Below are 21,913 nucleotides of genomic sequence, written 5' to 3'. Positions count from 1 at the left end.
ACTTGAATTTGCTTTTTATATTGATTTAGTTTTTTGGCATCACTGATTTGTTATTTATATGTGGTCCCTCTATAATCCTATTGTCTCTTTGTAAAATAAACGGTCTTCCTTTGAAAAACTGGACCACGTACTCTGTAGATGTTTTTAAATATAAAGTATTTCGATTTTTCTGAAGGACAATATTGGTTACACTGCTATGAGCAAGCATGGGATTTAAATTGATTACATATATATAGTTTTAATAGAAGTGTTTCTAAGTAGTGTGGAAGAGTTTGATTTTGACTTTTTCAGATGTGGATAAGTATGGAACAAATAAGGGGGATTTTATATATACATTATATATATAAGTTTTTTATGGCTTAATATTTTTTTCTTTAAATAACTTAATTTTTATGTATTTTTTTCCCTCTAAGCAAAACTAATTGCATGCAAACATAGAAACTTACACAATTTAAAATAATTTAATTAATAGGTTTTTGGAAGGATACTAAACTGCACTGGGCCTCTTAAAGCAAATTCTGCTTTGGGCTTCATCTACTCAATTCAGGATGTTCATACCGAAAACAAAAAAAAAATAAAATAAAATTTTGAAAAAAAAAATACAAAATGCGGTAATTTAAATATACAGCAATTCCATGAAAACTCTCCTCAGTAATCGCTAATGTTTATGTAAATAAATAATTGAAGTGAATGACTAAGTGAACAAAAGGTGGCAGAGGTCGTTTCCTCACTGAAAACTTTGATTTGACGCAGTAACGTGTGGGGCGAGTTCAGGGGGGAGGTAAACAAGATGGCGACAACCTGAGAGGCAAGAGTAGCACGAATAGTCAGAAAATTTTATTAGTATTGTGTCAGACGAGAGGGGTAATAGTTTATGTCGAGGACGGCCACACAGCGGGTGAGTAAAACTCATAGCTAAGACATGTTTGTAGATTTAGGCGAAATTCTGCAGCAGCAGCTAGTTAGCTTGTTAGATGGCTGGTTAGCAGTTTACATTGGAATCTGAGCGTCCTGCTAGCTGTCGGTTAGCTTGCATTAGCTTGCTTCATCTGCAGTATTTTGTGTATATGCATTTCTAGGAGTGCGCAGGTTGTTAAAGCCAGTGTCCGTTCAGCTGTGGGGTGAACATAATGCAGCAAAGTCAAATAACATGGTTTTCATAAGCCAGTATGCCGCCGTTTCACCCGGCAAATGAAGTTGGATAGCCGCCGCTGCTGTACATCCAGTCCTTAGCTACACTTGTGTGACGACGTTTCGCTCGTCCCCCTCTTGATTTTCTACTGTCAGCCCTCGGTGAACACAAACGCGTTTATTTTTGGTGCAAAACAAGCTGAGGTCGTTGAGTGTTTGACGCTTTATGAACCCACGACGCGAACATTTCTATTAGAAATCTTTTTTTATTCAACCAGAGTTGCTAAACAAACTTAGCCTACAGCCTTCAGATGTTGACATTTCTGCTAGTTCAGCTGTTTAGTAGTACAGTTGTTAAAAAAGTTGGCATCAGGACAACACCGTGCCTCGTGAAACATAAAATTATGTTTGAATTTAACCATTTTTAAAGGTGTATTTCTGCTATTGTTCGTTTTTAAATGTAACCGCAGAAGTTGAATAAATGCAGCTTAATTGTTGTTGAGGCTTTTGTGTACATACCTTGCAAAAGTACTCATTCCCCTTTACCCCATTTGTATTTTGTACATTGTGACCTCGAACTTCATTTTATACAATTAACCAATACAAACACTTCATATTTGTAAAAAAGGAGAGAATAATGCATCTTTTTCACAATATATCCAAATTTAAGTAGAAAAAATTTAGTGCATGGACATAAAGTCCCTTTTGCTCTAGTTGCCTTATTGGTATTTACTTATGTGTAATTTAGTGTCAGTATAAATCCAGTTGTTGTGTGAAGGCCTCAGTAGTTTGAGAACAACCAGCATCGCGAAGAGCAAGAATCAAGTGTTGGATAAGTTAAAAACAGAAACGAATCTCTAGCTTTGACACAATGAAAATGTTTTAGTTCAAAGCAAGTTATCTTTCAACGTGAAAATGTGTTATGGTTTTGTTGTGGGCTTATTGTATGAGTAGCCAAAAAACCTGCATTCAACAAAGAGACTGAGTGTATTATCCGCGTTGGAGGGATTCTGCATGTCAGGGACTGTCATTTATAAACTCTTCCCCAAGTTAGGATGTAAATGCCGCTAAATTTAAAGCTGGGAATCTTAAGCTCTAAGCACATACTTGGGTTGAATATATTGTGGCAGACGACTGAAAGAAAAAAAGGTAAAAAATAATGCACATTTTCGACCCAAATGTCTCAGTAAAAAGCTCAAATGGCGGCCTCACGTTGAACAGTTGCAGTCTTACCTCTGTTTAACGGTAGCTATGAAGAGAATAAGATTAACATGCTTCACTAAAATTGCTTATGTTTTTATTTTAACGCAACTTATAACTGAATTAAACTGAATCTGTTGTGGCCATTCTTCAGGCGCCTTTCTGTGGGAACTGTGGTGACATGGAGGACACCTAAGAACGGTTCACCACATCGGACGGTCCGGTCAACCTCCTGGAGTCGACCGCAGCTTCGGTTGTTGATCTACACTGGGAATCCAGTCCAGCTACATACACACTTTTAAGTCGTTTAGTATGGACCTCTGACAGAAATGCGTTGCTGTAAGGCCTTAAAGAAAGACTGGTGGCCTTTAGCTAAAGTCGTATGGTATTAGAATCCTAAACAGATTATTGAGACTGACTGATCAGAATTAAATTGTGAAATCATAGCCTTTTTCCACAATTTCTGTTCAACATTAATCATAACAAATCTAGCTCATAATGAACAGTATTAAGCACTAACTCAGCACTGGAGCCAGTTTGTTCTGCACCTTTATCTTTTCTTTTTTTTTTTTTTAAACCCTGTTGAGTAAAAAAAAAAAAGATCCTAATGTTTACAGGTTTCAGGTTGTTCACCCAGCTGTTTCCTCAGCCCTCAGGCTCCATTTCACCTTCACCTGTTTTCACAGTTTTTTTTTTTTTTTTTACCTGGTTTTCGTTCGTTTCATCTCCACTCATGGATCTGCTTAGTCTAGTTTTAAAGGGTTAGCGGCAGATTACGCTTCAGCAGCAGTGCGTTTGCAAACCTTTCGTCGTGCACCCGAGGATTAAGCTGTTGTAAATCTCGTCATCATGAGTGACGACGACCTGCCTCGTCTCGAGTATCTCAACGAAAATGAACTCATGGAGATGGACACGTTCATCCACCGCATTGACTCTACCGAGGTGATCTATCAGCCGCGCAGGAAGAGGGCCAAGCTGATAGGGAAGTACCTGATGGGGGACCTGCTGGGGGAAGGCTCTTATGGCAAAGTAAAAGAAATGCTGGACTCAGAGACACTTTGCCGCAGGGCCGTCAAGATACTGAAGAAGAAGAAGCTTAGACGGATTCCCAATGGAGAAGCCAATGTTAAAAAGTAAGTTCTGCTTGTTTTCATTTTTTTTGCTTTTTCTCTGGAAGCTTTATTTGGAGGAAAGATTCCTCAGTGATGATTTAGTGATATCAGTTTATGCAGTGTCTTGCAAAAGCTATTAAAGATTTTCACATTCCAGTCTTCCGAAGGAGTGGACTTGTCTGTGAACGATGCAAATTTACCCATATTTTCTTCAGGAAAATATTGTTTTCAAACATTTTTTATATGAAAATGTGAAAATTTGGGTATGAATTTGTATCTATCCCCTCCAAGTCGATGTCTTTTATTACTTTTTGGTGAGATTTTCAGCTGGGAGTCTTGGCACACATCTCTTCCAGCTTTGTACTGAATTTGCTGCCATTATTCAAAGCAGCTCAAACTCTGTTAGCTTGGACTGAGAGGATCTCAGATTTCCAAATTGTCAAAATACAAGCAGGAGCTTTTAAGCTTTCTTTTAACAGTGAGTTTCCTGTCGTCACGCTTTCATAACTTTACTAGGTGTGCAACTTGTAGTCGTCATCCCAGCACATGCTTATCCTTCAGCCGTGGTTCTCTGCAGCTCTGTTGGTCTATTGTGTATAAACGTAACAAAACGCAATGAAGTCTTTAGTCGTAACAAGATGTTTAAGGGGATATTCTGCTTTCGCAAGGCGCTGTGCTTCACAGGTTTCATATGACCTGTGAAGGCGCGCTCACGTTTCTCGTATTGTCTTGTCGCGCTTGTCTCATCATTTATTCACCACGTTTTAAACAACAATTAAAATTCCAATTAGCACGCCGTTTATTGCTTTTTTTTTATGGCCTGAACATTTTCTGATGGAAAGTTTGGTATCTCACCTCATAAAAGAATCACTGAAATTCATCACTTTTTACTACATCTGTGACGTGAATGTGTAGCATTATAGATTACAAACAGGAAGTCTGTTTTTCTTATTTATTGCACATTCTCTTAATGTAGTTTCAGACTCTAATCTATTGGATGAAGTCCTAATGGGTTGGTTAAAGGAAACTGAAGTTAATGAGGTTATTGCCAAATATTGTTTTAACACTGAGTTCTTGTTTTGTATTCTGTGCATCGTCTCTTTAAATGGTGTGAACAAGGGTTAAGAGAAGATGACAGAAAATGTTTTGTATAAAATCTTAACCATGAATTTCGTAGCAACTGTCCGATATTAGTTTTTGTTTATTTAGTCTCTTGTCCAGTCGTACCGTTGCTCCTGTGTGGTCATCCTGCACATCTACCCAAATGCTTTCTGCCTCACCCGTTTTCTAACGAGCAGCCGGGGTTTTAATCACATCAGTCTTATTAAATATTACTTCAGCCTTTCACTGTGGGGCTGTACTAATATTAGACTTATCCTTAGAAAACTGTCAGAATGAGTTCACTCTGAGCCTAGGAAGCGCCGAATGTTTTTAGGCCACATTTAAAACAGAGATCAGGCTGTTTTCACTGCGAATGGATGTTTCTGGTTTTGTCCGACTCCCTGACTGACTTTGGTTGAAGTTTACCATTTTTATACCGACAGCTTGTAGTCAAACTACAATTTGTCGCTGTTGGTTAATGACAGATCCATCCAGGCAGCGGCTTTGTCTTTCCAAAACTACTGGGACTAGAGTCCAGTGCAGCGTGTCCCACCAAACTGCGCCATGCCGTATATTTAGTTTCATCTGCGTTAATTAGCGGCGTTTCACTTGAGATGGATTGCTCACGTCTTCACAGAATGGAAAAGCAAAGAATCATTCAAACACGTCAGCTGTCGCCTTGCCGCACACTTCAGTTCACACTTCAAGCATTGCTGTCGGAATGTGGCGTCACGGCACAAAATACTCACTGGTTGCTTCTGGGCAGAACGCACTCGAGGCAAAAGGGTTCGCAGCAAATTGCAGTGGTTTGTCTCCAACCCATAGTGGACGGGGCACCTTCCCAGTTGGTCATGTTTTCTGTTGATGTTTATGTCAACAATGCGTGTCGTGATAATGTAAACATAAAATACCGGATGGAAAGAAACGCGCAGGAGAGCAAGGAGAAGAAAGCTACAGCAGTTATTGATCGGTATGCAGCCTGGGTTGATCGTCGATTGGACAGCTGTTCTATAAACTGAGACGAACGGCTCAGTTGGAAGAGTTTAGTTATTTTGAAGGTGTCTTTTTTTTTTTTTTTTTTTACATAGTTTTGCTATATCACCATGGTAACACTGACTAAAAACAAGTTTTGGAAATTGATTTCAGTTTGTTTGTTGAGCAAATCTTTTTCTCCATATCCCAGACAGTCAAAGGTCATCCAGCTCTCAGTCTGCAGAACTTTGTTGGATAGAAAACTCTTGGCTCTCTGACGCTTTCTTTGGCGTCTCATCTGAACACTGTCATTGAAAATGCAGAGCTGCGGAAAGAATAACTTTTTGTACCTTGATGCCGGTATTTGACTCATGCTGTTACATGATACAGTAAATATTGACCTAAATATTTAAAAGTTAGGCTTACTTAGAAACCTTAACAGTTTGCCAGTAACATGACTTGCAACATCCCTCGCTTTCCCTGATTATAGCAACAGTAACAGTTTCTCATTAATCATCTTTTCCATGAATGCATCCTGCTGCTTTCTTTGAAAACTAGTCACATATTTTATTATCTCCTTTTATAACTTTATTCATGTGAAAGGTGTTTTGTAGGCAGACGTGTCAAATGCAGTATTAACTTTTCAAGTGGTTCATGTGTTATTTTAATTATTATTTATGTTCGGCTTTAGGTGACAACTTTTGTGTTTGCCTTTAGGTTTGCAGATTGCATAGAAATGACCTCTGCATTCAGCAGCTTCACAGTGGTCTCACTAATGAAATGGTTCCTCTTTCTTGGGTGTTGCTGTTGGGATGGGCGTGCTCACGCTGCTATTGATTGAGCAATGCCACTTCTGTTTCTATGGCAACAGTCTGTGAATGCCTTTCTGGAATGACGGGAACGCAGAATGAACACAAACACACCTCTGGAAGCGCAGCGCAGCGTAGATAGAGGTTCGGATAATCTGTTTGTGCTGCGCCGCAGCTGCCTCGGTATCGCTGAGTGTTGCAGTCCTGTCAGCGCCGCAGCCCGCGGGCCGGTGGTGCACAAGGTCCTTCGGTGCAAATTTGAGCTGCAGATGGACTGCAGTCCTCTGGTGTCAGCACAGATTCTGTTATGTTACTCTGATGGAAATGAGTATCTGTGGGGATGCGGCGACAAACGCACAAGCGGTGCAATGTGGGATGTCGTATGAGCTTGTTCAGCTGGAGAGGAAAGACACTTTACATCTTTTGAATCGGGGTAGATGATTACCGGTTAGTTTTTCTTTTGACTGTGCGCGAAGAAACTACTTCAGCTGCTGCAGTGATGCAGCAACAACTGCTGGTGTGTTTGTGTGAAACAAAGGCTCACAATATCCATTGTCAAAGATTAAGATTGAGTTGAATCAAAGCCACAGTTTATGAAGTTACAGAAACCGGAGAGGTCGAAGGCACTACTGACTTCAGGACTTAAAAGCTCCTGCTGTCAACTCTGGGTTTTTCTATGGTGTAAAAGCTGCTGTGATTTTATCTTAACGACTCTTTCTGCTGTGAAACACTTATAATTACGAGCAGAGAAAACCTTTATCACCTGTTTATGTATGAAACAGAGTGAAGTTGTGTCAGACAGATTAGTAAAGTAGCAGATTTAAAAAATAACAACTTCTACTCAAAGATGGAACCACTTTAGTAGGTGTATTTTATGTGTTTTTCTACTTTTAGGGCTGTTTAATATGTTGTTAGTGTTTTGTCCTATATATAAGATCTGAAGTGTCTTGCTTGCAAATTCTGCATCCTAATGTATTTTTGGCCTGTTGGGTAGATTGTCACTGCCCTTTATGCTCATACTCGGTGTTTATTTTTAGTGGCAGAGATACTAAAGTTTACATACGGGGTGTGTGTCTGTTTGAGGAGAGTCACTGTGATGAATGGAAAGAAAGGAGAGGGAGTCCAAAGAATATGGGTTAGTCATTAATCACAATTTTCAGCCATTATGTTGTTGTTTACATGTTTTCCTGGAAAAAGAAGATTCTCCTTGTAAAACTCTCCAGCTGCCTGCCAACATTTACAAATCTGACTTGTTTAATGGTAGAAAAGACGAGTCGACCAAAGCTAGGCGTCCTGTTTGTTGCTGCTGCTCTCTCAACTTGCTGCCTCTGTAACAATCCAACACATTTTCCAAACGTCACTAATGCTGCGCAGGTAGACATACTGCAATCAAAGCATGACTTCGGTTATTTGGTTCTGCACCAATATTGGACTAAATGTAATCCACCCCATCTTTTTTTCCTTTTAAACAAGAAAAAAAAAATGAACGGCAGCTGAAAATCTCCATTTCACAAAACACCAGTGTGAGCGTGGCCAGGATCTGAACTTCTTTAGCATCATTTTCAGCTTTGAGAAAAACTTATCTCACCTTAGAGTTGGTATTCTCAACCTAGTGTTCATCAGACGTGCGTCGATACCTATGATGTCGCACACTGATCGTCATTAACCCACTGTCCTTGATTGTTAAACCAGTTTAGACTCGAGTTGCTTCACATGCTTGTATTGGCTTTTCATTGGACTTCTGCACCATCAGCAGCTCAAAATAAAGTTTGGTAAAAATGGATTAATAAACGAAACACCCGGGGTTTAGATTTTTGTGGTATATTTTGCATCGATACGCATGAATGAAGCTAGCAGCTTCTCAGCTTTCAAAAAACCTGAAATGTCACTTTAAAACTTTGCTTGTGTCACTGCTAATGGTGGAATAAGGAAAACCGTAATATTTCTTAATATAATATAAATACCGCTAGTTATGAATAAAATTTTGATGTACAACCAAATCAGAAGAATCCGTCACAAAACGTGTATCTAACATATTTGGATGTGGAGGCATTTGTCTTTTTTGAGTCTATAATTTCTATTTTGTGCCGTTTCCAATTAAGATCTAATATTTTAAGTGTTAAATCCCAAGAGATTTCCATTGCTGCATCTCCTCAAGTATTGAATTTGTACCCATATTTTACAAGCTATGCTGATAAAAATCAGCTGCAACACATGAACGTGTGAGTTGACGGCATAGCAAGCTTCAAATACAAGAAAGATCCATGTTTGGATTGCAGTGGGAAAATATTCTCACATCTCCTGGCAGCATTTATTAAAATAGGTTGAGATCATGTTCGCTATAGCGGCACTTTTCAACCGGAGTGCTGATGTATATCTGGCATTTCGCCTGCATGCGAGCAGAAATGTGCCACCATTAGATCATGCAGCAAAGCTCTGCTTTATTTTATTTTCTCATTGTCTGTTTTTTCTTGTTTTCATTCATAGGGAAATTCAGCTGCTAAGAAGACTTCAACATAAGAATGTGATCCAGTTAGTCGACGTACTCTACAATGAAGAGAAGCAGAAAATATATCCTTTCGCCTCGAATTCAATGAGATTTTATCAACGTTTGTTGCTATGAACTTACTCATTTTCTTATCCCTATTTATTTATTTATTTATTTATTTTTTTGCTTGTTTTAAACCCTAATTATTGACTCTCTTTTAAATCAAATTATCAGTTTGTGTCCTCAACTCCCATCTCACGTATATGGTGATGGAGTATTGTGTTTGTGGAATGCAAGAAATGCTGGACAGCGTCCCAGAGAAAAGGTTTCCAGTATTTCAAGCTCACGGGTAAGCCTCTCATTTTTTCCTCCCCTCTGCCCTTTCCTCCTCCTCTTCTTCTTCTTCTTCTTCAAGTCGGTTTTTCTCTGAGCCTCTCAGCTATTTTTAGTCTGATCCCTGCTGCTGCTGCTTCTCCAGGCCTAAGTTTAGATCGGCGTCTGCAGGGTCAATAATGTTAAAATAACCAAGCAGAGACCGAATGCTTCGTCGCCTCCAGAATGCTTCCAGTGATTGATGAAGGTCTTTCTAATCACTCCGCTGTTTGTTTGAATTGGTAATTGTTTATGTGCTTTGCCATTAAAACATAAATAAATAAAACTACTATGTTGGTTTCATATTTTGACAATGCTCTCTATAAATTGGAGGGCTGCAACTGATTGTTTTAGTATCGATTAATCTATCTCTTATTTTCACAATTAATCAATTAATTGGTTAAAAATTTTGCACTTTTGGGGGATTTTTAATTTAACTGCTTTTCACAGAATATTATAAATGCATTACAAGATGCAAATATATATATATTATAATTTTTTTCAGTCCAGTTTCACTTTATTTTGGTAAATTATCCTGTTTTATTTTTTATTTACCAAAATGATGTTCAGTTTTGACTTAATTTCTGCTCTCTGTTCTTTCGGCAAGTTTTTTTTTTGAGTCTAGCGTTTAATCAATTACTGAATTAGTAAACAATTAGATCATTTAATTCATCATTATGGATCTGATTAATTGTTTCAGCCCTAATAAAATGTGGCTTTTCTCTGAAAAGCTGTTGTATTTCTGCTTCCCTTCGAAGCACATGTATAAGATCCCTGTGATTTCATTTTATTTTTTTTTTATTGCTGCTTCTCTGCAGGTACTTTTGCCAACTCATAAATGGCCTTGAATATTTGCACAGCCAGGGAATAGTTCATAAAGACATTAAACCAGGAAATCTGCTGCTGACCACAGACGGGTCTCTGAAAATCTCCGACCTTGGAGTAGCAGAGGTAAGCTGAAGTCTGTCACGATTCGTTTTCATCACTTCAGCCGTCTGTCATTTGAAGTTAGCTGGAGGTTTTAATCATCTCTGTAAAAGCACCGATTATTCAATTACTATGAGTTATCATATGGTCAGTTCTCTAGTTTACAGTTCCCTGCAAAAGCATCAATGCTATATATTAACAGCAGGTTAATATAAAGTATCAACTTTTTCACCTTTTGCCAAGTTCAGGATTGAATGGAGAGCATGGAGAGTCTTTAAGTGGTCATAGATATCCGTTGATTCAAGCCATTCAGTTTCAGCTCTGGCTGATGGATCGGCGTCATCCTGTCGGAAGATGAACCTCTTCCCTGCAGCCTCTTGCAGGTTTCCTCCCAGGATGTACTTGGCTGCATTTTATCTTCAACTATGATCAGTGCTTTGTAAAACGCTCAAATGTTTTCAAATCACAGAACAGCTTTGTTTATCCTTTGGTCACATTTCAGACTGTAGGCTCACATAGCGACCTCTATAGATGATATGTTGCCCTGGATTTTATTTGCAGGTGTTGAGAGTAAAATTGTTCTTCCTGTCATGACTGTGCTCTGCTTTGTTGTTCTGTCATATAAAATCCCCAGCGATGCACTGCAGTTTGTGTCTGTGTTTTTATGCATTAACAAAATGCTTTATATATAAAAAAATAATAAACTAGACACAAAAGCTCAAAGATTTCTCTTGATAAAATTCCAGCTGTAGTTTCTCACCTGTATAATTTGTCTTTATAAATGGTCACAGTAAACTACAATATGACTTAATTACTCTTTCAGATGAAGAAATACGCAAACAAAAGTTCAGCACAGTTGCATCTCCTCTCCCATCGTTTTCAGGCCCTTCACCCGTTTGCAGAAGATGACACGTGTCGTACGAGTCAGGGCTCGCCGGCCTTCCAGCCCCCAGAGATCGCCAACGGACTGGACACCTTTTCAGGGTTTAAAGTGGACATTTGGTCTGCTGGAGTAACACTGTGAGTCACTCCTCCCAAGATGCTTACGTCACTCCCAGTCTCCAAACTCTGACTCCTGACTTGTGCTTCTTTGTGCTCAGATATAACATTACAACAGGTCTTTATCCGTTTGAGGGAGACAACATCTATAAGCTATTTGAAAACATCGGCAAAGGAGACTACACTGTTCCTGAGGAGTGTGGGCCCCTCCTGTCGGACCTGCTGCGAGGTGAGCACGGCTCTGAACCGAACCAGAACAAACAGGATCATCAAAAAAAAGCAACAAATACACAAGTCAGGCGGTAGTTACATATATATGATGATGCAGCAACAACATCCCATAGGGGTTTCAGAACCTTTTCACTTTTTTCTGTTTTTACTCTGTAACCTTAGTTAAAAAAAGGAGGTATTACAATCTAATAATTCATAATTTTAGGGAAAGTAAAAATACCCTCTTTTGTCATCTTGAAAATTTGCACAAGTTCTAAAGTATTCATACCGCTTCAATTTTTCCATGTTTCACAAACTTCAGCGTAGCTTTTTCTGCTGCAGTTCAGGAGTCTCCAGGCTGGACCGTCCACTGTGCCTCTTCATAATCTTTGGCTAAAAATAACAAATGGTGAACAAAACTTTAGAAATAAAGGTGTAATAATCTAGGGCCGACCGAAGCAGTTTTTTTCTTTTTTATTGCATTTTCACAACAGAATGCAACTAATAATAACCAGTAATGCTTTTAACTCTATTTTTCTATAACTAGATTGGAAATTTAGTGCTTATTTTTTATATATTTTGTGATGTATCCATGTTTTTTTTTTTCCTCTTTCTAAACCTAAAAATAGAAATAAAATGGTGATTCTGAACAAATAAATTTAATACTCATCAGATTACGATGAAAAATTACAAGTCGTCTTTTCCCTAAAGACGATGTGACATTAGCGGCTCTAAATGATTTTTATTTTACTGAAACCAGGGACAAAAATGGCTTTTTGATTTTTTTTAAAAGTTACACATCCCTGTAACGGACTAACACAAAGAACCATGCTGTTGTGAAGTAGATAGAAAATGATGGTTGATTTTCACTGCACTTTGTCTGTTTCGCTAAGCAGATAACGTCTGAAGGCTCCAAGTCATAGTTTGTCACAAAAATGTAAATACGTTGAAGGGGTGTGAATACTTTTACAGATCATTCCCCTGCATGCAATTTCAGAGCTGCCTTATAAGGAGGGTTGGTTGTTCTAAATTTAGCAATCATCAAAAAGATTTTTCATCATTTTGTTGTTTCTAGATTTAAAAAAAATAAAAAAATCCAAGTTCTCTTCTTTTGTTCAATACTGGTCTTTCCTGTATACACCCAGTAGGTGGCGCTGTGACCTTGACAGTAAGAGTGTCTGCTGTACATGCTTGGCTTCCTCCTAACAGTAGAAATCCCTTCAGCTGCTGACGTGGTTTCCATTGATCTGAAGCCAGCAGCAGAATAATAAACACTCTATAGTCGGGGCTTTGCTTTTTACCCAGATGAACGCTGCAACATTTCTTTCCCCTCCTTTAAAACTGGAAACAACTCGAGAGTCTCTGTTTATTTTCTGCAGATGAAATTCCTTGTTGTGCATGTTTATAAGTCAAGAAGAATGTTGGGAAGATTACGTTTGCAGCAGCTACGGTAAAACCCTTTAGTAGAAGCTAAATGCTTCAGGAGGAAATCCAGCCTCGTGTGCAGATTCTTCAGACTGAAATCCACCTGCGCTCCGTTTGAACAACCGCGTTCGCATCGAGCGTTGGATTCGTAACAATGGAGGAAGAAAAAAAAAAAGGCAATCTGTGCTGTTTGAAAACAGACTTGGCCCCCATTTTGTGAGTGTGACGTCTGTCTTTGACGCAGCACCTGAGAGATAGTCGGTCCATAATTACATGGTCTAAAATAAGCCCATCACCACAAAAGGTGTCCTTCAGCACTACTATCAGCTCTTTGCATTCTGCCCTTTTCTGCTTAGTGGCTGCATTATTAGTAAAAAAAATAAAATAAAAAAGGCGCCCCATCACTTCTGCATTATCACCCTGAAACTCAGCTTTACAACAATTAAGGCACAAAAACGCACTTGAAGGGTGTTAATGCGTCCTTACGATGACTAAAATTATACAGTGCATTAAAATATTTGTCTTTTGAAAGAATGTTAATTAATGCATGAAAAATTAAAGAACTTCGGAGTATTTCAGTATCTTTCCCCTCCCACATTTCTGGTTTCCAACCAGCTTATCAAAATTCAGTGAGAAGAGAGAAGTGAAGAATTGCTTGGTAAAGTGATTTAATCCACCGTTTAATGTGTTTTCCAGGAATGCTTGAGTATGATCCTGCAAAGAGGTTTTCCATACAGAATATAAGGCAACACAAGTAAGTGTGTGTTTTGTTTTTCTTCCTTTTGAACAGAGAGTATGTTTGGCATGAAAGTATCTGCTGCAGTAAAAGACAGTACACCCAGAGAAAGACTTTATGTACCACAACATGTTGAAAAAATAATACTAAAGTGAAGACATTAGATTAATAACAAAAGAACTAAAACATATTAAACATACATTAGAGCATTGTGGTAAAAGTCAATCCAATTCTTTATGTTTACAAATGTATCACTTTGTTTTAGATCTGGAACCTTATTGAACTTTTGAAATACTTTATCTTTATTCTTAACACACTTCTGGGTTTGTTGCCATGTCTTGCTTAGTTGTAGCTGTTGCACCAATTGCCTAACATAAGAGCTGTTAATATTTTCGTGTTGGATGTATTGAAAACCAAATTTTGAACCATACCTTTAACATTTTTGTAATTGTTTCGTTTTTAACCGGGGACCTTGCAGTCTGAGCGTCAGCCCCGTTTTCTCTGACGGTTTTTAATAATGACTTTCTACGTTTTTCATGCTGTTGTTGTTCGTCCGAGCTTAAGAGGGAGTCGTTTCTATGAAACCAAACCCGAAGGTCTGAAATGCTGTGAACCAGCGGTTCCTGTGTTCTTGATCACACCTTCGTCCCCGTCAATCTCTCGTCAGCTGGGTGCGAAAGAAACATCCTCCATCGGAGCGCCCGGTGCCCATCCCTGCCAGCGCGGAGAGCAGGGACCAGTGGCGCAGCATGACGGTGGTTCCCTACCTAGAGGATCTGCACGGCTACACGGAGGACGACGACGACGACGAGCTCTACGACGGAGAGGACGAGATCATCTACACTCAGGACTTCACAGTGCCAGGTGAGGCCGCAGGCCTGAGTCAGAGTCTCTGTTACCTCTGAGCTGTCGGTGAAAGTCTAAATTAGACAAACTAGCAAAACAAAGCGAAAGATTTTAATGCAGTTAATGGCACCGGGTTGATGAATACTAGTTGGCTCCTCAAAAACAGATAAAATCCAAGCTCTCTCATCTTAATTTTGCTGTTTGGATTGCCTTAATTGAGGTTTCACCATAATTAATGTTGGATGGTTTCTAGTTGTTTTTAGCAGCGAGTTAATTAGTTCATCGTCTAGTAGCATGTAGCAGAGTTTAGATTTAAACCCTTTTGTCTAAAGCTGGATTTCTGAGACATAAACCATAGATTCCTCTAGATTCCTTCAACTCGTCCTATAAGAGTGCAGTGAAGTCAGTGGTTGTTTCTTAATATTTATTTCTCCTTCGAAACACTCATAATTCGCTTTCTCTTTCCACCAGAACCAAACTACTTGACATTTTTGTTAAGAAAACTTGTAACAAATCTCTCTCCTTTCCCGTTTTATGTCTTTGAGGCTTTATTTTTTATTTACATAGCCCAGCGATTTGGGTAGGATGTGTCTTTATTTTTAATGATCTCCAATGTCACCTGACTGGTTATGGATTACATCCGTTTTAAAACGCCGGGCGCATGTAGCCGCCAAGTGTTTCTAAAAATGAATTGAGACGGCCTGCTGTGAATAAGGTCCATCGCCAAATCAAGCGAGTGTGTGGGCATTAGCCAAGCTGCATTTGTGTAATCTGTTTTTAATTTCCTTAACGTGCAGGAAAGGTTTCTATTAATTAGCCGTGTTTACAAACTGTAGCCACAGTTGACAGATGTTTGGGAGAAGAAACATTAACCGAATGCTTTAACTCGTTTCCTGACTCTGTTTTCATCATGCCTCCCCTCTAGACTTGAGATCCTCCATCTGTTGCTAGGTAACAGCCTGTAATATAAATGCAGCAGTCAGTGTTGGGTATCTAGAAGTGGTGCCCCACATAAAAAGCCCAGCAGAGCTGCAGAATGTGAATGAAGCCAACTATAAATAGCATGTGTTAGCATAAATAGTCCAGTTGAAAGGGTTTCGGTTTGGGACTATGAATGGTTTCCCAAGGTTTACTCCCACACACGCTGGGCATTGTCCCTCATAGGAAGCTGCATTTGAATGAAACTGGAGCTCGAATACTGATAATAACGCGAAGGACTTTTTGCTGTAGCAGAAACTAAAGCACCTCCAGGGAGGGGAAAAATAATAAATAAAAAAGGTTTCATAGGTGATTTCCGACCCGTATTCTGCCGTAATTTTTACCTGAGTGTTGCAGTTTTGGTGTGTGGGGGGTTTTTCTCAGAGGCCCAGCCGCCACGCATGCAGACTGAGACATCTGCATGAAAAAACAAAAAGTGACATTAAGGTTGGAACCGGTTTTCACCTGATGGATTTCCTGTTAGTGTTTTGTTTTTTTTATCGTTTGGGTATCTGACCTTTTTTTTTTTTCTTTCTTTTTTTTTTTTACTGTAAGTCTGTGAGATTCAGATTGTCTGGTACTTTTGTATAAAGATCATAAACTCCAATCTTCAGATGCTTTCTATGTGTTTCTGCTTCAACACATGCGATTATCAAGCATTAAGCTCAACACTTTGACTCTGTATAGGTTGAATGTTTGGTGATGAGGTAGTTCAGCCGTCTGAATCAGGCGTGTAGGATTAGGGGTGTGTCTAAAAGATGCGACACATCGACCCTTGAGGACTGGACTTTGAGATTCCTGTTGAAGTAATTGTTAGAGGTTATAATAAATTGACTCTTACTGTCAATAGAAAACTCTCTTGACATCTTCTTTCAGTGTAAATCCAGATTAGTTGGTCATGGAGGCTCAGCTGCACAACCGATGGAAATTCATTGGTTGTGAAGATATTATGTGTTTCCAGTTGGTCTTAAAATTGAGCCATTTTGAATTATGAAAATTAATTTGCTGAAAGGAATCTCACCAATTTCAGGGAAAAAAATGAGTTTCGTTAAGTTTTTGTGCTACGATTAGATGTCGAAATCTTAGTGTATTTTGCAAAACTCCAGTGAAAACTTTTTCCATTTTACACTAACCATGTGCTTAACTACTGTATGTTACTACTGGGGGGGAAAGACAAAGGAGACAACAGGAAGTGGTAGAAGGATGACAGTGTGGCATGTTTTTTAATGACTTATTGCTTGCACAAACTGATTCACATGTGATTTTAACTGCATTTCTTATTTAGTGGAAACACCACAATGGCGAATTTGTGCAGTTTTTGCAACATTAGTGGGGAATATTGACAATGTTCTGCACACATTTGTAAAGGACACGCAGCTTTAGACGGTTCCCTTTTAGCAGCACCTGATCTGGGGAAACAAAACTATCCGTTCGGTGCTTTTTATTTTTCAAGGAACGTCAGCTGTGTTGGGGATTTGGTTGCCATTGTTTTAAGGCTTTGCGTTGCCTGCAGGGCAAGTGGCTGAGGAACACCAGGATCAGGGGAACGCAGACCACAGCCCAGCTGTCGCCAAGCCAGTTTGTGTGAACGGGACAGAAGCCGGGTCTCTAAACAGCAAGACCAAAGCCGAGCGCAGGTCCTCCTCCTCGTCCAACCCCTCGCGTAAAGGAGTCTCCACAGCCAGCAAAATCCGCAAGCTTTCCACCTGCAAACAGCAATGACAGCCCCTCCGATCCTCTCCCACGACAGCAGCCCAGTTGGTAAGTGATGACTGCTGAGTTTGTAGAAAAGGAGAAAAAAAAAAACAAACCTCCAATACGCTTCAGATCCAGTAAACTGTAGTGAGGAACATGTTTCAGAGTGTAGAAGGGAAACGGATTGAGAGACGGAGTTGGTATTCAGCTTCCAGCTCTCTGACTCATCACCACTTCCCTGACAAATACAAGAGCGATCTCTCTCTCTTTCTCTCTCTGTTGCTCTTTCTCTCTCTTTTTTTATGCCACAAAAACACCTCTGGACTGGGCTGTCAAATATCTTTTCAACTGCTTGTCAGGGCTCCTTGTTCAAATCAACCAGGACATGTTTTCGCTTCAAGCGTTTTGCCAAATTTCGAACAGGTTGTCTTCTTTTTCCAGCCACCACCCACAGCTGCTCTCTCCGTCTTGCACCTCCGAAGCTCTCGCACAGCGAGGCCGTTTGTCACGGGCGCAGTGCAGAAGAGATGCTGTGTATTAATTTGTTCAGGCGATGACTCATCCCGAATGAGATAAAAAGTGGGTTGTGGGATGTTTGTGTCTTTCTCACCCTGTGGGTTGACTCTTTCCGTTTTGACGCCACAAATTAGTTTTCGCCTGGTAAAAAAAAAATCCAGTCGTGCAGACGTCTGCCGCGTTCTGAACCGAGCCCCTCTTTCTTTCTCGCTCTCTTTCAGGTCGATCTGTCTTCGTCCCTTATTGTCTGGAGTCCTGATGGCCGGGAGTGAAGCCTGCTGACCTTAACGTCCCCACACCTCCCCGGACCGCCGGCCTGCATCGCCTCTCTAGAGGAGGGGAGGAGAAGGACGGCATGAAAAGTTCTGTTTGCTCTGAGACTGAGGCACTTGCTGTGAAGATGTTTATTTTCTCCCAATATTTTTGCCTCCTTTTTTCTGGTTGTTCACCCCCCCTCCCACCCAGCCCCTCTCCTGCCCCCAGTTCTGTCATCCTCATCTGATGGCCAAGTATTGCACCGGACAATTCAGACACCCCCCGACCCCATCCCGACCTCCCCCGACTTCTGTTTCTTCAACTACCTTTGTTTTTACTGAACCCTGATGGCCGTTTTTAATACACATTGTGATGTGTAAAATATTAAAGTGGGGAAAAAAAACAAAACAAAAGCAAAGCTATGGATAATTCTGTATTTAAATCTACTTTGTGAGTAATCATTATAGCAAGACCACCAACATAAACTGCATGCAGTACAGAGCTGAATGAAAGGGAAGCCGATTGGCTCGCTGACAGACTGAAGCCCCGACTTAAATCTTAATTTAGGTTTAAATTTTATTTTTCCAGTGATTTTATTTTTTATTATTATTTATAAAGAATGTGTCCCAAACAGTCTGTTTTGCTCAAGGTTTATTTTATTTTATTTTTTTTTGCTAGCTGGGAATATATTTTACACAGTGCATCTCACTTAATGCCAATCAATAACTTTTATTACTGCATTTCTTTTTTACATTCTGATACCGAGGAATACGCAGATTTAAAATCCATATGCTTTCAAAACCAAACAATTGACTATTACACTAACTAAAACTATGGTAGGTAACCTGCGAGAGGCATGTCTATTAGGAAGATTACCCAAACAAATAGGTTAATTAATAGCGATGCACCAATCAGGCAATACATTTTTAGTCATTCATGTCTGTCCTGCTGATTTTTTAAAGGGGTTTTTCTGGAAAAGAATAAAACAGGAGTAGCGTTTGCTGCAGGAGGTATTCGACACAAATGGAGGAATTATATTATCGCTGCTTTGTAAAGGGTCTATGTTTTGAGCAGGGGTCTGGAACCTGTGTCTCTGGAGCCACTTTTTCATTTTTAGCTCCTCTGTAGAGGCTCTCTGGCTTTAATCAAAAAATGATTTCATCATAATGGCTCAAAGAGAGGTTGGCTTTAGCAGCTATGCAAAAAATTATACGACAGAATTACTAATGCTTCTTTTAAATCTTTTAAATGCTGTTTTTTTTTTTCTTTTAGGTGAGCTGTACATTGTTCCTCAGGAGTTTCTGCTTAGTTTGCGCTAAAGTAGCCTGGTTGCACAAGTGACTCTTGAACAATTTATAATAAAGGTTTTATGTTGTTTTGTATTCTAATATACAAATGTTTTACTTTTACAATTGAAGGATATCTTCTTGCCTTTACGGACCGAAAAGGTTGCCAACTCCTGCTCTAAACTTTTTTTTTTGTTTTTTTGTTTTTTGTTTTTGAAAACTGGCGAAACATCAAATACACATTTGAAGTTTCTACAGACAGTTAAGGATATTTCTTTTTTTGTAAGAAAACTAATCAGGAGAAAATCTCTGGTTTGTGCCTCTCTTATCTAACCAGCTGCTAACAGCTTAGACTGCAAACTAAAAACATTTAGTTGAGGTTTATTGCATATCTTGGCTGAAGTCGTATCAGTCGAATAACTGCAACTATTAGCGATGCAATAAGTAGTAAAACACATTAAGCTGACTCAAGGAAAATGTCAGCTCTTTAAGGTTTTAATTAAAAGCAAATTGGTCCTAAATTATCAATTTCAGTTTTGTATATCCGACCTTTGTTTATTTATTTATTTTTTTTAACCTGATAATCTATGCAGATGCTGCTAAGTTGAAGGCAGTCGGTGCTGAAAAATGGCCAGTAAACTTTTTTTTTTTTTTTTTTTTGCACCAATCACATCTGTGGGAGCCCTGCCCCTCTTTTGTGCATCATGAGCTCCTGACTGGGAACAGATCAGCAGGTGAGTCACGACTGCGAGGGGAGGAGGGGGAGCGGCGCTTTCCACGTCAGCAAGGTCAGCGCTGAGCCTCCAGCCGGAGACAAGAAGGGCGCAGCGAGGATGGAGAGAGGCATTGTGAACGCTTCAGCCCAGCGGTCGGTACGACAGGACACACTTCATGTGTTTGGTTTAATTGTGAAGCTTAGTCACCCAGCTCTCACTCACACACACGTACAAGCTTGAATGAGTCACCATGGAGGTGGGGAGGGAGACTAAAATGTATATTTTTGCTTTAGTTTATGCCACAGAGGCTTCATTTTTGTCGATGCTGCAGAAACTGATTTCTTTTTACAATAACATGGAGAAATGTGGATGGAAAAAGTCACTGCTTCTTTCTGGAAGTTAAACACAGGAACTCAATGAGTGAGTTTTAGTTTTTTTATTTTTGGAGGAACATGCTGGGGTTGTTGTGCGTTATGTTTGGTAATGATGCAGATTAAAGCTGCAGCTAATCATTAAAATCGCACTTTCAGTTCAGGTTGCACTGTTTAATAGATTCAAAATATTTTCTTAATGTTGGGAAACTAAAGGGAAAATTAGTGGACCTGCTTGAGTTCAGCTGATAGAAGATGCTTTAAAACTGTAAAGCCTGAATGTAAACATTTTACTCGCCCTCGCTTAATATGTCATGCTTCTGCGATCAAAGTCATTTAAGAAGTCTGTCCTTAAGGTGTGAAATCCAGGAATAATCTCAAAGATGAAGAAGTTATCAGACTATAAGCGTGAAGGCATCTTGTCGGCAGCCATTTTTGACTACTAATGTTTCCTGTCAGACTTTATTCTGGTCTTCTAAAATCTGTAATATTCTCCAGGTGAAGCAAGTAAAACCTAATTTACGTAGCACCTTTAAAGATTTAAAGATCACCAAGTGACGCCACTTTTCGTAGATTTGGGAATCGATAAGGATATTTTGGCGGGGGGAAGAAACCCTTTTAAAACTTTACTTTTCAAGCAGAAACAAGGGTTCCGGGTCAGATATTTGCAACAGAAAAACAAAAACAGAAATAAAAGGTTTTAGAAGGTTTCTTTTTAAGTCTGGCTTGTCCTTGTAAACTAACCAGCCTTCTCCATTTCATTGCTACTCGTCGATGCAGACTTGGAGGATGCAGCATCGTTTCTCGCATATAAAACACAATCAGATTTGAATAAACTCCTACAGGCTCTTCAGTGTTGCTTTCAGCCAGTTTCTGCCATCTTTTAATTAATTTTGGTCAAATATCCCATGCTTGTAAAGTCACAATTATAGTTGGGCTTCTTGAGGCTGATCCTGGTCTCAATACCTTGAAATCACACTGTAGAAGTCTTCGTCTTTTCTCGATGTTAGCATTTTTGCTCTCTGGTCTTTGTCTCAAAAGTGCTGGAGTTTTGTCTCAAGACCAGAAGAGACCACAGTTTTTCTTCTTAGTGAGAAACTAAAATGCAGCCAGAAGAGCTTTCACCTTCAGTGCTGCCACCTGGGCTCCAACATGACAAGGATGAGAACAAGAAAGTGAAAATATGTGGATTATGTTAATGCATATAAACGTTTATGTTCCCCACCAACTACATCCACTCACTGATTGCAGCTAAAGCTAAATCAGGTAATATTTAGCTGAATGTATTCGTTCCTTCAAATGTTTTGTAAAAAAAAAAAAAAAAGACACATCTCACTCATGTATTTCAGGGATTTAGTTATTTTTTCCCTTTCTACTGATTCAGTTTTAAAGAATGAAACAAATTTAAGCTGGAAGTGGCCATAAATTTATCTAAAAAATAAATTTAAAAATGTTAAATTTATTTTTTAGATGAAAAAATACATTTGCTCATCTGCCAGAGTGAACTGAGCGAATTCACGATTAATTCTCACCTTTGTTCCCTTGAGTAATAACGGCATTTGGTTTGCACTATTACTACAAACTTTCCAATATTAATTTCTAGTCACTTTTGAGCCATAAACAATCATCTTATGTTCCACATTTTTCCAGAAACATTTCTTATTGTGCTTTTTTTTTTTTTTTCTTTTCTTTTTGCATTTCTTGGGAGATTTTGCAGAGTTATGTACAATCAGACTCAAAAGAAATAAACTATCAGACTCTGCAAGAG

General features: G+C 39.2%; 1 protein-coding gene across 1 annotated transcript; it reads left to right on the top strand.

Moving 5' to 3' along the window:
• The first annotated feature begins 616 nt into the window (after nt 1-616).
• LOC103153545 (serine/threonine-protein kinase STK11-like) lies at nt 617-18,180 on the top strand. Its single transcript, XM_007574504.2, has 11 exons — nt 617-898; nt 2,486-3,464; nt 8,813-8,896; nt 9,073-9,162; nt 10,004-10,136; nt 10,996-11,132; nt 11,213-11,340; nt 13,443-13,500; nt 14,150-14,346; nt 16,820-17,067; nt 17,739-18,180. The coding sequence occupies exons 2-10, from the start codon at nt 3,181-3,183 to the stop codon at nt 17,026-17,028; spliced, it is 1,320 nt and encodes a 439-aa protein (XP_007574566.1). The 5' UTR covers nt 617-898; nt 2,486-3,180; the 3' UTR covers nt 17,029-17,067; nt 17,739-18,180.
• The last annotated feature ends 3,733 nt before the right edge of the window (nt 18,181-21,913 follow it).

This window comes from Poecilia formosa, unplaced genomic scaffold (assembly GCF_000485575.1).
Source record: "Poecilia formosa unplaced genomic scaffold, Poecilia_formosa-5.1.2 Scaffold354, whole genome shotgun sequence".
NCBI classification, from domain to species: domain Eukaryota; kingdom Metazoa; phylum Chordata; class Actinopteri; order Cyprinodontiformes; family Poeciliidae; genus Poecilia; species Poecilia formosa.
The sequence above is the reverse complement of the archived record's forward strand: the minus strand, read 5'-3'. Positions and strand labels throughout refer to the sequence as shown.